Here is an 18,408-nt window from a genome sequence, read left to right as displayed (position 1 = left end):
TTATACATAAACATTAGTTTAATAGTCAATAAACTGTGGATACTGAGTGTAGAACATTTTGTTTTTCAAAAAAGTGCAGGATGATATCTGCTGCACCCAGGTAAACCTCCATCAGAGTGTGCTTGCTTGCTAAATAAGACTAAAGCTGGCTAAATAGAGTGATATATTGCATGGATAATGTGGCAGTATGCAGACAACTTTACAGTCGGCTCTTTCAAAAAAGTGAAAAAACTGAATATCCCATTTAATTCCACATAACAGTTTGTAGAATTTGTGCAATGTCTTGAAAGTTTTGAAAATGTTTGATTTTAACTGTTATTTCTCAAGTTTAGGAATATGCTTGAATTTCTATATAAACTGCTGTTTTATCCACACAATCGCTCATGTAAACCAACAACCTTTTAATATTTGAAATGAACTTCATAGTTGTTTTTTGACTCCAGAAATGGAGCTAGAGCTTGACGGACAAGGGCCCCAAAATGTAGGCGGTTTTCTGTTTTGGCATTTTTTCGTTTTTGGTTTAGTTACCTTGAAAGTGACTGAAAAGGGGTTACATTTTACTCTTAAAATGAAGTACAAACCCTGCCTTTGTCAATATATTTAAACAGGGCCAACTAGTCCACTAATATTGACAAAATGACATGAGATTTAATCTCAAAATTAGTTCATTTGCATTGGCATACCACATTACTTGACTTACTTTCCAGTAAAAATAAAATTTGAAGGCTGAAAAATGGATTAACTGAGCTCAGGTGGATATTTTTTGCAGTGTACCTCCTCCTGTTGACCCAATCCTGTCCGAATGGGGATTAATTATGAATGGTAATTGGTCAGGATCTGTAGTAAATGAATAACTGGGGCTTTCCTAATTAAGGCTTGACTGGATCAGTGTAACACCAAGGTGCACAAGCAGAGCCCTGCAAGACATGGCTTTATTTAAAATGAGGAAATCCTGTGAGCTAAAAACACACTCAGTACATTTAATATCTTTCTCCCACGTACTCTGCGACACTCCAATCACCAGTTGCCCCTGGCAACGCATGCAATGACTTGAAATGTAGTTCAACATCAACTTCAGTGCTTCTTTGGCTTTTGAAATGGTTGCTCCTCCTCCCCTTTCATATCCAGACTAAACATTTTCAAAGAACAACATCTATCATCTATGTTGGCTAGTGATAAGTTTCAGAGCGGACAAAAGTCAGTTTGACAGTCAGTGGAGATCCAGCAGTTGTGGCTGCTCCCCTCAGGAGGGATGTTGGTAATGAGCTTCAGCTATGTGCCAAACATGTTCAGCTTAACATAGGCCACAGCTTGCAAACCTATTAACCCTGTTTTTTTTAAGGAGTGTGGCTTTTTAACTAATGAGATAAACCTCTGTCAGGATGTAATTCAAGGTCAGTCTTACTGGGAAACACAAGCCTTCACTTTGCTTTTGATTACTTCTACTTCCCTTTCCCTCTCATTGTCTTCACCGGAGAATAATTTGCTCTGCCTTGTGGGAACAAAACAGTGAGTTCAGTACAGTACGGTCCACTTCCTGACCCCAGGTCAGTGGGTCTGAAACTCTGATTGTAATGTGAGCTGGCTGGTGAGGCTGCTGGGTGGAGGTTCTATTGCAGCAGCAGTGCACTGCTCTGTCAGTACTTCTGCCTGTAGAGATGTTGGTGAGACTGGATCTTGCCCTGGTATGAATGTGTCCCCATTCAGTACGGAAGTGGCCAGAGGTGTGTGTTGTTCCACACTGGTAACACTGGACCTAGACCTGGCTCTGTAGATGCTGTAACTCTATGAGATGTGACTGACAGCTCTACATGTTTTCAGTAGGGACAACAGTTGTCACAAGAGCACCTAAAAAACATTACACTACTGACCACCACTCATTATTACAATTGATGAAACAATCAATGTAGTATTTTACAATTCCTTTAAATATCAAAACAAATTATAAGAAAACCCCATTACAGCTGAATTTAACACCAAGCTTCTACACAATGTAGTTATGTCATTTTTATTACATGTGCTGAAGTTTAGCCCCAATGACATTATATGTGTAAGTATCTAGGCAAAATGTGTCAGTGGGTCAATTTAGGGAAAAAAGAAGAGAAATCAATATGGGTGTAGCATGTCTGTGCTTTGTCTTCTTGTTGCGCAGTCTCTTTGTTAAGTTATACAGTTATACATTTGACAATAAAGCTGACTTTGACTTTTGATACAGCAGTCTCTTATGAAACCGTTAAATCCATATGTCTGTCTGGGAAACGATTCAGCATTTTACTGCAGTTAAAACTTACGATAAAGACTCAAGCCAATACAATTTACATGACATTTTAGTTCTCACACAAAATAGGAAGCACTGTTTGGACTATTCAATTGATGTTATGTGTGCTTGAACCGTTAATTTCATGGAACCAAGAGACAAACTCCCATCCACCTGTAGGTAGGGTGGCCATTCGTCCGGCTTTAGGCCGGACAGTCCGGCTTTTAAATGTCCTGTCCGGCTGCAGGCACAGCCTTAAGCTGGACACTCATTTGTCCTCCTTTTGAGAAAACAACTAAAAAGGTCTGCCTTTTGACACATTACCTCTTAGTTAAGTACTTATTGGCTAAAAATGTGTGTCAAAATAAGTAATTTAATTGGTTACATTTTCCTGTGACCTATCAACACATGGCTAATTTTAATATTCAAATTAGCCACTTGATCACAGCAGTTGCTACCACCAGGTTGTCAATCAAGCTCTCAGGGACAGAGAACATAACGTGAGCTAATGTTCGTTGTTGGACTGAAATTCTGAAAATGCTCATACTCATATGTAGATAGGCAAAGCCTATACATCTGAAACAGAAGGTGCTGTATTTTTTTTACCCTTTATCTATCCAGATAAAAACATTAAGAACAGTTTCTGTATGATGTTTATTAGACCTATGTAATCTGAATTGGAAGGGCACGTTGTCATGAGCTATATCTTGTATATTTATTATTAGCTATGTGGTATGTGTATGCACCTTTATGTAATCTGGTGGAAAAACATAAAAATTTCAAACCGGATCATACCAAACAAATATCTGCTTGCGTGTCCCCGTGTATGCAAAGTGTCCTCCTTTTTGATGTGAAGGAAATGGCCACCCTACCTGTAGGATAGCTCATGCTCTTGTTTTGTATCCCACATTGTACAGTATCTTTGCACAGAGATCTTTAATCTGTTGTGTTTCTGTTTGAAAAGTTGAAACATGATGGGGTTTTCTGTTCATATTCTAAGTTGAACCGAAAAATTTTTGGTCATATTCAACATCTACACACTCAACTGACATGTCCAAGTCATGGGAGCTGTAGTTGTTCAGTGCAGAAACATTAGTCTCTAGCCAAGCCAAATGGAATCCACTGCACTGCATGTTCCTAATTTTCAGTTGATATCCGAAAACTTGAATGAAATAAAAGTTAAATAGTTCTTTATGTGCTACAAAAATAAATTGACTCGTAAGCTGAAGAAGCTCTTTGGCTAACTCTTCGTTATGTGGAAATTGTTAGCATTAGTGTGTAAATATTTACATATTTTAAGATACTGAAATGTGCAATCTAATAAATATGCAGTATATTGCAAAGTTTTGACATGGACTGTAGTAAGATAAGATAAACCTTTATTGACTCCCAGTGGGGAAGTTCAGTTAAACTACAGAAATAAGTACAGATAAAGTATAGAAAGTAAGAGAAATAATAACATTAATATAGGTATATAAAACTATGATAAGAAAAGAATACTAAAAAAAACTGTACAAGAGCAATAATGTATTTAGCAATGAGCTAAGGATTTCTTTTGACAGTATTTACATAGCAAATACTTAATTTGAAAAATCCGGTTTACAACTACATCCAGGTAAAATGTGAAACAATAAACCCTACTGCAAAGCTTAGGTTGATGTGGCATTACAGAGGAACATCTGGTCCTGTTTCTGCTTTATTGGCAGTGTGAGCAGTTGATTTATTAACACCTTTTCCCCACCTCTTCAGGTGCTTATTCCAGTGTAACAGCCAGAGACATGGGGGAGATATACAGACATAGAGTTTTAAGTGGTTTCTGGTGTTAAATGAAGCCTGTCTTCATTCTCAGAGTTGGAACTAGATTTCAACCTGAGCATCTTTAGTCAACAGATTCCTAGAATGTGTTCCAGGGACAAGCTGTTTATTTGACCAAGCCAGGAAATATGAGCCAAGTATGCCCGTCCATTAGTTGCCTCCATTAACTTTGGTTAATAGATAACTGTTCAACCAGCTTCTTTAACGCACACTTTCCGAATCTATTCACAAATTGAAGTGAAGTCATCAGGGATCCATTTGGGCCTTTCTGTGCTTTACACACTTGGTCTTATTTGATGTTCTCGGCGAGTGATTGCCACTTAGTGGTACTTGGACCCCTGGAGGTACTTCTGTAGTTGCGTTCACAGACAACTTACTACTAAACTAATTTAACAGAAATAGAAATCATGATTTGACAAAAAAATATATCTACATACACTATTTATGTTTAGGAGGAAATAAATGGTGTAATGGTGATCTAGTGTATTTACAATAACCAAGATACCAGCTGTGGTGTCAGTTGTAACACAATAACACCATGTGTTGAGATAAAGAGAGCGTGAGTTAGTAAATGAGCAGAGACATAGTCACATAGTAGGCTAAAAGTAGTGGATAAAATGGTTGAAATGGTTAGTAAGGTAATGGTAAGTAATTCATAAAATCTATTATTAAAGTATTTTAACTGTTAGCTAAAAGTAATCAGCAGTTAAATCAGTTACCTAAACTAAAAGTAATAAATAAACTGTTGTCCATTCAAAGTAATGAATATGTTAAAAATAATCATCTAGCTAATGAATAGACAGTTAAACTAGTTAGCTAAACTAAAAATAATAAACAGTTGAAATAGTTGAGTGTTCTTAGTTAATAGCTAAAAGGAATGAATAAATAAATAAAACTGTTAGCTAAGAGTAATGAATAAATTATTGAAATTTTGTTGAAATAGTTAGCTGAAAGTAATGAATAAATTGCTGAAATAGTTAGCTAAAAGTACTTCGTCAGACAAAAAAAGTTTGGAACAACAGTTCTTTGCAGCACAAGAGAGTCAAACATCACGATTACTGCTGATAGGACACCTATGAGACGACTGTTGGACACAAAAGATTCAAGCTCAAAGTCTGCAGTTCAAGAATTCATTGGCTTTGAATCCATTCTGTCTGGTTTACAAGAGGCAGAGCTTTGTGCAGTTTTCACTGCTGTAGGTTCAGTCAATGTGGGGTTACCGGGTTCAGAGCAGGGGGGTTTCCAGCAAGGAGTCTTTAACAAAGCAGACAGACGACTTAGGGCAACTCTGCCTCGTCTGTCAGTGTCCAAGCAGGGCCCGCGGCTAACGTTGGATGTCACTGGGACAGAGAGAATCCTGATATTACATTTTTCAATCTGGAATTCCTCTTTGTCTGAAGCGTAAATGCTTTTAAATCGAGAGAGCCAGCAGATGAAACCACAACAGCAATTTCCTGTTGTCCTCGAAGGATTTTTTGCCCTTCTTGTTCACTGCCATTTATTACATTACGTAGCTTAAAGCGGGCCCACAAATATGAGACCAGGCAGTGGACCCCATTGAATTTGGTGCATTTTTCTGACTGCAGTGTCTGGAATAGATCCTAAGAAGCTTTGACAGTGTGTTGGCTCACACAGGGGAACCAGAGTGGGGCAAACTCTGAATAAAATATGTTACAGTCAGACGGTCCACCGCTTTGGTCCAGACTGAAACATCTCAACAATTACTGGCTAGATTGCCATGAAATTATGTATCCTAATGAATTTGGTGATCCTCTGACTTTGTATCTAATGCTACCAGCAGCCCAGTTTTTATTATCCAGTGAAATGTCCTTATCTTTGGCACAAACTTTTGTGCACACATTCAAGACATCCAGTAGATGAATCCTTACTTATGAGTGTGACATTTTTGGTTCTTAGTGAATCGTCTCAACAACTATTGAATTGATGGCCATGAAAGGTGGATAAGATGGTGAACATGGTAAATATTTTCAACAAAACATCAGCATGTTAATATTTGGGCTGTGTATTGGCAAAAATGTGCAGATACAATACACGATACAGGGGTTAAAATCGATAATGTGTTTTTTAGAATCGATACAATATCAGAAAACAAAACAGTGCAATATCATTTTCTCACACCCCTAGTTAATTCTGTAATTGAAAGCATGTTATCATGACAACAATTTTTTTTAACATTCACTTTGGCAGGATTGCTAATAAATACAAACATTTTTATTTATCTATTTCAGTTTAATCTTATTTAACAATCAGTACTGCACCCTGACAGAGTTACTTGCCTGTCTGTAGACAGTACTGTCTCAGTACAGGTATGATTAATCTTGTCAGGGTAGCAGGGTGTTTTCATTTTAAGCTTCTTCACTGCTTCATAACATCTATCTTATGGGGCAACCTGAGAGTGTATGATATTCTGACAACATGGGGTGAGATGAAGATTCAGGGAGAATGAAGACACAGCAGTGAAACCAGTAATAACCCTGAAACTTGACACAGTGGTCTCCTGTTACTAGTGTAAAAAAAGAGACAACAAAACACTCAACCTCCAGCTGCTCTACATTTTCCCACAGGTTTCTTCTGACTTTGCTTCAGGATTGAGAAAAACAACTCCGTCTATAGCTGTGTCATGTGCGCAGGCGTGTCATTAACCCTTGTGGTCATTTCCAGCCCTAAATATGCTGTTACAGTATGTATTATAGGGTGTATGATTTCATTGGAGACCTAAAAGTACCAAGGGCAGTCGTTCATACCAAAACATGTCACTCACTCCTGGCTTCCCCATCCTCTTTACGGTCAAAGGGCGCTGCACTATGGCTTGCACAATTTGTGTGCTTGTGTGTTTTGTCAGCATTGTTACTTATTTTTCCACTCCCCATCTCTTTTCCTTGATGAAAAAACAAGCCGGAAACAATATATCTAAAATAAGTTATTTATGAAACATTTCTAGATTGATATCTGTTGTTTCCAGTCTGTCAGCACATACCTGTCTGCCCATTTGTCTTAAAATAAATAAGAACAACTTGGGACAAGTTAAAGATATAAATTCTCTGAGTGTGCCTATCTATTTCGTTCTAAATGTGCCCATTGCATTTTAACATATATTAGAGTCTGCTGCAGCATGTGACAGTGGTATTTAACCTTAGGCTTGCAGAAGACTGCTGACCAAGCATTTCCTGCTGTTGTCCTTGTGGTCAGAGTTTTAGCTCCACTGACACTTCTTAGCAGCAGATCTAACACACAATCAAAGATGAATCGCTTTGGTTATCATGAACATGTGAAATACTATAGGGGAGGAAAAAGAGACACACTTTGAACCCTAGTGCTATTTTTCTGTCTGAGAAAATATAATTCTAATCTTACTGTGGTCGGCCAGTGAGCCCAAGTAAAGTAGTACACCAGAGATACAATATTAAAGGGTCCCTCTATGTTGGTTAAACACCCTTAACCATGACACAACAGAGATTATTGTTGTATGCTACATAGACTACTAATGTTGTCTATGGTTATATTAGAACATGTTACAGTATGTAATCTAAGAGGTTGATTATATCTCGATGGTGCCTTTGCACTTTTTGTTGAGATGCGAGAAGTGTTTTCCTGATCACCTAATGTGTCTTCCTGCTGTTGCAGGTGTTAGTCATTGTACGTTCAGTCTAGGAAAGGCAACCCGTAGCATTTACCAAGGTTGCAAAGACAAATCGATGCAAATACAAACAATGTACCGTGTGATTTATGAACAAGTAGAAAAAAGGAAACTCTTGACTGGTTTCCTGAGCAAATTTTGCTGCAGTGAGAGTGTGTGCATGGATACAAGAGCAACAGTATTACGTCACCAGGCTTTCTGTTATAGTGAGCGTCTTCCTGGAGACAGTTTTGTTTGGTGTCTGACAGTTTTGTGTTTTGAATGTGAAATGATAATCACTCTGGCTTACAGCTTGTTGTGAGATTTTCTCATACATACATTGACTCACTCTTGCATTCTCTCCTTGTGTCTCCTGCAGCGTGGGTGGGCTCCCTCTCCATGGGGATGATCTTCTTCTGCTCTCCCATCGTCAGCGTCTTCACCGACGTCCTCGGCTGCAGAATTACTGCAGTGGGCGGTGCTGCTGTCGGCCTGGTCGGCCTCCTGGCCAGCTCCTTTGTCAAGTAAGGAATAAAATCAGCTTTTCAATTAAAAATGACACCATGTCACCACTGCATACAGTATACATTAACACCTACAAGGTTATTGGGGTAGTGAGTAACTTCAGTCCTTAGTTAAAGGTCTAGTGTGCAGGATTCACTGGCATCTGAATAAAAACGGCTCATACTAGGGTTATGAAAACACAATGATTCCCTTTTTCATGTGATTATACACTAATGAGAACATACCTATGTATATTCCATTTTTGCCAATAAATCCTCCTAAATGTTACACACTTGACCTTTAATAATATCAGTTAGCCAAAATATTTAGTATACCCCTCATAGTTTAGGTATATTGAATGAGCCAAAACAGTAAAGTTGTTGGCCAAACAGCTAAACGGGCTGATAGTTCGGTAAAGCCAAGGTGAGTGGTGATAATTCTCTGTAGTTTCATCGCTATGAAGAACATAAAAATATCGAGCCAGTATGAGCTCGAACCAAGAATGAGTTTTTAATCTCTACAATCCACAACAACTGGGCAAACTCCATCTGCAGAGGAATATCACGTAATACAAGTTAAAGCTCCAGAACAGCTCTTCAGCTCTTATGGCGAGATTTATTTGTCAAACTTTAACGGAATAGTAAGGGAAAAAAAGGATCATATAGGGGTTATAAAGGAGCAGTTATGGCTGTTGACAGATACATTAATAACCACACAAAAAGTCTCTATGCCTCTCTATGCCTCTCTATGCCTACATTAGGGTGTGTAATGTGTCACACACGTGTCATAATACATTTATTTATTTTTATATACTTATAGAAATAAAAAGGAATGTGTAGGTGTAAGTAAACTTAATGGGGGGTGTGAGGTGATCTCACAGAACAAGGCCTACTCATTTTAGTTTTTATCAAGGCTCTGTTGGTAAGAGGCTCTGTACTTCACACTCTGTTGTTAATAATTTCCTGGAATTCCATACTCGTCTACATGTGAGGTGGCACTCACACAAACGTACAGAAATGTATGATCCAAACAGAGCAGTAAGGGCTCAACCCTCTCTTTGTTATCACTTTAAAAGTGCAATAAATAGGTTATGAAACAATTACTGCTTATCAAGTAACAGCATTTCACAAACACAGCTTGCAAACCTAAAAACTTGCTGACAGCCGGGTTCTGTAGAAGACAGTGCAAGGTGCAAAATTTCTTAGTCATGTGATTTCACTGTTGGCAAGTTATTTTCTAAAGCAGATTTATTTACTCCAAAGAGGACTTTGCAACCACTTGGAAGCGCAATCCTGTATGTCCATGTTTATTTTGTATGTGGTGTATTTCCATAGAGATCTGATGTGGACTGATCTGATCTCTGTGTTTTTAAAGCTGTATTTATTCTCATTGAGATAAAGATGTCTTTTACAACTAATTAGGAGTCAAGTAGTAAATCAAATCAAAATTCAATATGTATATAAGGGACCTAATACTGATCCTTGAGGAACACCTTTATCAACAATTGTGGGACTTGAGCTCTAGCAGAAAGATATGATTTGAAGCAGCTGTAAGCGGAATCATCAATACCCATACAAAGCAGCTTGTTTAACTAAATGTTATGACAAGGGGTATCAAAAGCAGTTTGATTCTATGGTTGTATACATCAAAGGGATCAAGAAAACCATGATCCTCTGCTGCTGGCAACTGAACAGCTTTACTTGAGCTGTTGGTGGATAAGAACTATTCTCTATCTTTACCCCATATTTAATAATAATAATCATTTATTTGCAACAGCAATAAACAAGTTTATTTTTCCTATTGAATAATTATTTATACAATCTTTTAATGTGCGGATAATGAAAAAAGCAAAGAACAACCATAGTAAAACATGTTTTTACTTGCTTAATCTTGTTGTTGGAGTTGGTTGAGTTCCTAGGGCCAAATTGAGCCTGTATAAAAAGCTCACAGGCCTTTCTTTAGAGAGGTTTGACAACTTTTCCTACAGCCAGTGCTATGAAAACCTTTTTAAGAGCACAAATGCAAATCAATAATAGCTGGCTCTTTACTGGAAGACATCTTGGGGATTCATTTTTGTCCTGGAAATTCCTTAATGTCAGCAGTGAGTGAATCAAAGGCTGTATAGTGATGTATCTTGTTGTATCTCCTCACAGGTCCCTGGGGCCCATGTACTTCACCTATGGCATTGTGTTCGCCTGCGGCTGCTCTTTCGCCTACCAGCCCAGCCTGGTCATCCTCGGTCACTACTTCAAGAAGCGCCTGGGCCTGGTGAATGGCATTGTGACCGCCGGCAGCAGCATCTTCACCATCACCCTGCCCTTCGTGCTGTCGGGCCTCCTGGAGAAAGTGGGCCTCCAGAACACCATGCGCGTCCTCTGCATCCTTATGTTTGTGCTGATGCTGGCCGGCTTCACATACAAGCCCCTGCTGCCGGTAAAACCCTCAAACACCCGCACAGGCAGCCGGTGCCCACCCTTGAGCCAGATCTTCAACATCAATATCTGGAAGTCTTTGGGATATCGCATTTGGGCATTTGGTATCCCCGCAGCCCTCTATGGCTACTTTGTGCCTTATGTTCACCTGGTAAGTTGGTGTTTTCTAAATACTTCTTCACTCTCTGAATCATATTTGATTTCACCGAGCTTCACACTTACTCCGTCTGGTTTGTGTTGCTGGGTATCGTCGCCACACGGTCTGGGCCATAGGTCAGTCTGATGAGGAATAGCAGCATGTAAATGCCAACAGAGGGATTCCATGGTGTGATTTCCCAGTATCCTAATCTCATGTTTTGAATGTGTTCATTGGCACGAGGGAGGAATAAGGGCAAGAGGTCAGCTAGGGAGATTCAACAACACAGATTTCAAAACACATGCTAGCAATGTGAGGTTTATTCGTGTGAAGAGGAAGGGAGAGGGAGGGGAGTACGACAGTTACCATGGGAAGGTTTATGACTTTTAAAGTGTACTTTAGTTTTTAGGAACATACAGTTTACAAGGTTGTCTCTGCCCATTAGGAAGGTCTATATAAGAATACCTCACACATATACACATATATATATATCACAGTCATTCACAAAGACTAAAACTACTGTAATTGCTGAGACACTTTCTGTGACTCAGAACACACTGCTCTTTTCATAATTCTGCTGGTTTTTGCCTTTCTTTTAAATGCTCTTACACTGAAATTATATTTTTGTTTTGTTGGTTCTGTTTCAAAAGTCTAATTTCCAGAGAAATGATGCTGAACACAGTGTCAATAAAACGAGTCTCGTAATTCTCATAATTCATGCGCACAAATGAACCAAAGCAGGAACATTATGTGAATTCTTGTTAGAGAATTGATTTTGTCTTTATGAAGGATGTCATCTGTGCAGAGCTGCATTATTATGCTTTGTGTTTCTGGCGTGTTAATGAACAAATCCCTGGGCTGCCCTTTCACCTGATCCTTCTCTAAACATTGCTCTTCTAGGCTCTTCGAAATGTTATCCCATTCAGATAGTAAAAGGAAGCATTTCACAGGGGTTGTAAAATAAATGTATCCACCAATTTGCAACCACTTCTTTCACAATGTAACCTTATGGGGGAAATACTTTTGGGGCCAGTGTGAACTGTGTGACGGACGGCATTACTGTAATTACACAGTTTGACCACTATGTCAGGTTGGCTTCAAAGCCCAGCACTCTTCCTGGGGGCTTGGTGTTTGTGCCACAGTCTTCTTCTTCTTCGTTTGACATAATTATACGATTAGTTGTTTTCGTTCAGGCACGGTAGGTTCTTGCAAATGCCATTAGGAGCACTGAAACGAGTCAGAGGAACGTGATACAATGTATTACCTGTTTCATCTACTACTGTGAGGATATAGTAAAAGTTTAAGCAAATATGAAAAAAAGTGATTCTTATAAAAGTTACTCACTGCAGCATTAAAGGGCGAGTGCTGTGAGCACCATTATTCAACTAAATTCCACTGAGCTCCATTTTATTTGGGTGGAGGCAGATATCCCAAATCGGGACAAATAAAACCAAAACCATCTGAATGGCTACTTACCACTAGAGGGAGGTAATTTTGTAATTTGGGTGAACTAACCCGTTGATCTGTTGGCATCTAAATGGAACATACTCCAACCAAAAGCAGAGACTCTCATGCTGAGTCTCACTGTTTATATACTAAAGCCTGCAGCTTTTAACGTGACTATCACACAAACTGTACGTCACAGCAGCATGTGTCCACATGAGATACTACAGCTGTGTGGTCCTGGTGAATGTAACCAAATATGAGCAGAAGATTCAATCTGCAGCTCTCATTTCAGTCAAGACACAGTTCTGTAAACAGGTTTCACTTTCCCTGAATCGCCCTGTATTTCGGCTACAAGATGGGAAAATATGATTTTGGAGAAAATCTCTTCTTGGGAGGGCTAGGGAGCAGAGACTGGATGTGTTGGTGAGACTGAAGGGGTGACTGTTTATTTGGACACGATGACCGTTATTGGAGGGATATCGTCAGCCTGTCCCGGGGATCATAGCCTTTGTTTTCCCAACACTTCTCCTGTGTCTGCTACTCAGACTGGAACACCACAGGGGCCAGGCTGCAGCCTCAGCGCCACCTGTGGCCTTATAGCCCCAGCACCCGTCCTTCCTAAGACACAGGACCCCCCTCCCTCCCTGCACTTCAGGCCACTGCAATGTGACGCTGCATGGAAAGAAGAAAAAGGAAAAAACATGGGTCAAACAGCATATTGTTCACATTTTCAGGAAGGGAGTCCTATCAGGCCCTCGAAACAACTCAACTTTTCTTTCTCTGTGCACATGCTGATTCAGCCTTTTAGAGCCATGCTGCCACAGTACCGTGTGTGTTTTTTCTCTTTCCAAATCAAGATGCACATATCTAAGGCTGTAAAAGAGTAAAGTCCAGTGTAGGTTGTCTGCTGATTTGAGATAAGATTCTGGCCTTAAGGAATGGCAGTGTTTGCTCTGTAAGCTGACTGATAAACGGTGTGGTAGTGCATTGTCAAGGGCAGAGTGGTAAAAGAATTTGCATTTAAAGTTTGATCTTATCGGCCAGACAATTAATGCATGTCATCCCATTGCTGAATTGGTGTTGCTAAATCATTCCCATTCGCAGCTTACAGAACGATACTCTCTTTAGAAACCTGCCTCTACTTTAAAAATAAGCTTGTTTCGGTTGGTTTAATGAGGAGCACCTGCAGGGCTGCGGTGTGTGGGCTTGAGTGGAGCTGGAGGTTTAATGACCATTAAACAGCCAAGAGGAGAGAGCAGAGAGAATGTGGTTTGTTGCACAGTGGGGGGTCTGAAAGGAAAAATTCACCCCAAAACACACTATAAAGCAGCTATTGAGTGTATTTCTGAGGTGCCATTTTGTTATTTAGTTTTCTTTATTCCTGTGTTTCATTTAATGTAGCATGTTAATTCCAACTAGATTTTTATAAGCCAAGGGTGTTACTAATAACATTATGTTATAATGATTGTTGGTTTTGGTCTTTTCATGGGGTTTCATAGGACCAGCCTTATATTTAATCAAACCTACTTCAAGGAGTTTTTAACTGGTTATGAAACAGTCTTGATGCTATATGACCTACATAAACAAAAATACCATCAGCGATAAGATTGGCTATTTCTATGTAGTCATTCTTAATGCCTGTCATATAATTGGGATTCCCCTTGAAATCAGTGAAACAAGGCGGTGGAAACACTACCGCTTTTGTCCACAGTGGCCGCTAGAAACAATCAATCCTTTGAGTATCAGAATGCTTCCTCTTCCTTCTAAAATTGTAATTTTGCAGCCTCAATAGACCACAATACATTGCAGCTACAATACATGTTGCTGTTTGTTTGAGATGTTTTTCACTCTCTCTTACTATGGCAGCGCTGTTACAATCAGTCATGCTGATTACAGAACGTTCAGGCATGTTCTGTATGTCAGATGCATAATGGGAAATGTAGGTAGTGATCGAGCGTAGCAAAAGTGATCCAAGGAAAAGAGATAGAGCTAAAGAGCAGTTAAACTTGTCCTGCTCTGCCTGCATTGAATTCATGTGTGTGTTCTTGTGTGAGTGAGTGAGTGTAGGTTTACGATGTTCTCTGCCACAAGGCCACCTACCAGCCTCTGAATTGCATCACATGAGAGCGAGCTTGTGTTCCTGAAAACGTGATCAAAGACACATACACAACCCCAAAAAGCAATCTTTGGTGCTCAATCGATCAATTTAAATCGAATTTTCCTTTCCACAAATTGGAAATTTGGTCTGGCCAAAATGAAGGGATTGGTGGACAATTGCATCAGACAGTGTGCAGTAGACTGGGGACAGACCTGATTGCTAGCTATGGTTGATCAACTCATGTTTTAATGCCAAAGCTCCATGATAAACACTAACAGGATACAGCCTGCAACAGGAGTGAAGCAAGATCAGCAGTGCTGAATCTACAGGACCACTTAATCTGTTTAAAGATGCAAATAGCACTGCACTGCAACAGGAGGTCTCGAATACATCACAGACATATGCAGTGTGTGAATGCGTCAGAGTGTTCAGTAGGAAATGTCTTCTGAAACATCCAGCAGCGTTTACCCAGCTGGTCGCTATGACAGAGGGATTATAGATTGTGTGACGTCACAGCAGAGGGACTGCCTGTCTAATACATCTAGCAAACCAGACAGATAAGATATCAAGGGCGGAAGTAGGTGTGTGGGGGTTTTCCTTGTCTGTTGTGTTCTCTTGCTTCTTGGCTCCCTGATCCACTTGACCTGATCATGGTGTACCGTGGCTGACTGATATAGTCATCAATACATTGCACCACAGTGGATTCCTACAAAAACCATCTGTCTCCTTCTCAAGAGAATATACAAAGATAAACCGAAGCAATAAATTTCACATCTGCACAAAGCTTTAGGAGAGTTGAGCAATAATGAATGATATCTTCGAATTCTTGACCATAAAACGTCTTTTTATGGAGAATGAAACGGATAAACTGCTTTTAAAATTGGGGTACCAGTAACACAGCAACCCCTTTCCATTAGTTAGATCAGAAGCCTAAAATATAGAGTATACAATAATTTTCTGGTGAAGAAAACTGATAAAAAATTTCAAACATTCTTAATTCATTAGCAGCCCTTATTATCATCTACTTGCTGCTTTATGCCTGAGCTGCATGGATTTATCGATTAATTGATTAGTCGATTGAAAAGCCATAGAATTATTTTTTTTTGTTAATCGATTAATTGTTGTGGTTCCTTTTTCAAGCAAAAATGTCAAACATTTGCTGGTTCCAGCTTCTTAAATGTGAGGATGTCCTTTGTCATGTATGTATGTATATGTAGAGTCATTGGGTTTTGTACCATTTGAAGACATCACATTGGGATCACTTGGGAACAATTGATTGATTAATCGTAAAAATTCCTTAGTTGCAGCCCTACTTGATGGTAATGATAAGCTAAGAGGGAGTAATAAATGTGACATGTGAACCTCTCAAACAAAACTCCAGCTGGGAGAATGCCAGTCACATCTGGCATGTCTCTGAAAACCTCCACCCAGCCTCGATTGTGTGTGTGTGTATCATCAGTTATTCTGCTGATGCTTGTATGCATACACACACACTGAGCCTCCAGTTGTTATGCCTGCAGCACTGCCTCTTGGATGCAGGAATCCCCTCCGAGCATCACACTCCTAAACACAGAGAATGGTGTTGTGGTGTAATGACAAAGACAATAAGTCATCCGGAGGTCTTTGCAGATGGAAGTGTGATTTGCAGGGTGGTAGGGGGTGGAGGGGTGTGGGGGTGGAGGCAGCAGACAGGCAGAGCCTTTGAGCAGGACTGCTGCAATCTGCCTGGAGGTAGAAGTAGCTGGCAGGACTCCAATCTGTTTGGAAAACTGTGAACTTTAATGGAAGTTGGCCTGAAAACCTCATATACAATTACAACCAGATTTCTGCAGAAAGTATGCAGAACACTGAGCAGTCCATGAAAGTGTCACATTCTCAACATGGAAAAAGGATCTCCCCTCTTTTCATTGATTTAAATTGACTGAATAATCAAATATCAGACTCCTAGTATGTGAAAACCTACTTGGCAGTAAACCGAATTTGGATTCAGATTTGGATTAAAAGCATTTCACACACACACAAAGCTTTGATGTTGCTAATTTATGCCCTTAATAGAAATCAGTACAGTACAGCATTATAAACATTAAGGAATTTGATTAGATAGCATTGTCTGACAAAATTCATATTAAACCCCAGGAACAGAGCTTTATACATTAGACAATCCACTGTACTGTATACACTGGATTAAATATGGAGATTTACTGTACGACCACCCTGCTGCCACTACCCTTACTATCCAATATGCTGAGATATTTACCATGTTTTGTTTATTTATATATAATTTGTTTTCAGTCAATCTTTTCAGTTGTATTTGCTGTACCTATTTAACATTTTTAACATTGTTTTTTAACGGGTGTTATATTGGATTAGAGCTGTGTTCATGTGTCCTTTTTTGTCCGTAGATGAAGCATGTGGAGGAGCGTTTTGGAGTTGATGCCAATAAAGAAGTTCTGCTCATGTGTATCGGCATCACATCCTGTGTGGGCCGTCTCATCTTTGGCAGGGTGGCAGACTATGTCAATGGAGTCAACAAAGTCTACCTGCAGGTGAGTGCCGGGTCTCTAAACTATCAGGTGATGTGGTTGTCACCTCTGTCCTTTCTAATAGTAGTTGACCATGCTTTTGAAGGCTAATTTTTTTTTATAGTAAAGCTGTTTATAAATCAACCAATGCTGATATCTACATAGAGACCTTATTTTGCATAAAGCAGTAACATCAATGTACTATCAAGAGTAGAGCAGATGCTCACACTGAGCCAGACAACACATCAAGAGCTACAGACTTTGAACAACAACACATTTTAGCTTAACAAGTCTCCTTCTTATCTGTCTTACAAACATGAACACACGTCTTGTTCTGAGCCTTCACTTGTTAAACGAGCCCCCAAACAAACATTCACCGGCAAAAAGTGTACAACTAATGTCAGTTCAGTGGCTAAATAGCTAATTACTTGCGCCACTGCAGCACATTAAACAGCATGCAAACATACCTGCAAATGTCACCTGGGTTCCATTAGATCCTGGTGTCCCTGTGGTCAGTGGCTTCAATACCACTAACAAGAGAATAAAGAATATCGTTATTGTCATTGCACTAATGTACAGTACAAGTTTAACGAAATTAAGTTTGCAGCAATAAAAGCAATATAAATTTAAAAAATAAAGCAATAAATAAGATAGCAGTAAAGTAGCAATTAAGTGAGAGTATGAAAAATGCAAACACTATCTGGCAGTAAAAGATAGTTCGTAGATAAGACTTGAACACTGAAAACTCTCTGAAACTGCATTTAGATGATCATGTGATACTTTACTGAAACCTAAACTAACCTGGACTAGTACAGTAAAACTGTACCTGTTCAGGAAACTCAAGAAGATTAAGAATAACTACATGAAGATTATCAGACCATCAAATGAAGAGTTTTCATGTAGATACTCTCCTCTCTGTTGTCCCTCTAGGTGACTTCTTTCTTCGTCATCGGCCTCATGTCCATGATGATCCCTCTGTGCCACGTCTTTGGCGGGCTGATCGCCGTATGCCTGCTGATGGGGCTGTTCGACGGCTGCTTCATCTGCATCATGGCCCCCATTGCCTTTGAGCTCGTTGGGGCAGATGATGTGTCCCAGGCTATCGGCTTCCTGCTGGGCCTGATGTCCGTGCCCATGACTGTGGGACCCCCCATCGCAGGTAACTGAATATTCACTGTGTTTAAATTTGAGTAAAGCATGGTGGTTTAGTACATTTACAAACTTCTCAAGCAAGTCCTGTAGCTGACCCTGACCTCTGACCTCTCTGTGGAGGCAAAACAGAGAAAAGAAGCTTTGCCTATACTTAACTTTCATTAGAATTTTTTAATAATTCAGAACACCTTTGCCAGGCCCCATCACATCTACATCACAGTCGTTGAAAAGACGAAAATGTTTATGTAGCTCTCAATAGTGAGTGAGGGAGAAAGCAACCCAGCTGTCATTTTCATTGTTCATCTCATATCTATCTTTGTAAAGTCAGCCTTTGCATAGTTATCGTGAATCTCTTTAGTAATTTACTGCATCTGTTGTTTTTAACCATTTTCTATAAATTACTTTTAAC

The 18,408-nt window shown here is 39.5% G+C and overlaps 1 protein-coding gene across 1 annotated transcript in view; it reads left to right on the top strand.

Annotated features, from left to right (window-relative positions):
* Positions 1–18,408, top strand: part of slc16a10 (solute carrier family 16 member 10) — a 42,002-nt gene that overhangs the window by 17,971 nt on the left and 5,623 nt on the right. The window contains exons 2-5 of the mRNA XM_051409923.1: positions 8,089–8,233; positions 10,367–10,796; positions 16,728–16,871; positions 17,778–18,006. Coding sequence (XP_051265883.1) covers positions 8,089–8,233; positions 10,367–10,796; positions 16,728–16,871; positions 17,778–18,006 — 948 coding nt within the window. The remainder of the gene's footprint in view (positions 1–8,088; positions 8,234–10,366; positions 10,797–16,727; positions 16,872–17,777; positions 18,007–18,408) is intronic.

Source organism: Dicentrarchus labrax, unplaced genomic scaffold (assembly GCF_905237075.1).
Source record: "Dicentrarchus labrax unplaced genomic scaffold, dlabrax2021, whole genome shotgun sequence".
NCBI classification, from domain to species: domain Eukaryota; kingdom Metazoa; phylum Chordata; class Actinopteri; family Moronidae; genus Dicentrarchus; species Dicentrarchus labrax.
Note: the sequence above shows the minus strand (reverse complement) of the source record. Positions and strands in the feature narration are given on the sequence as shown.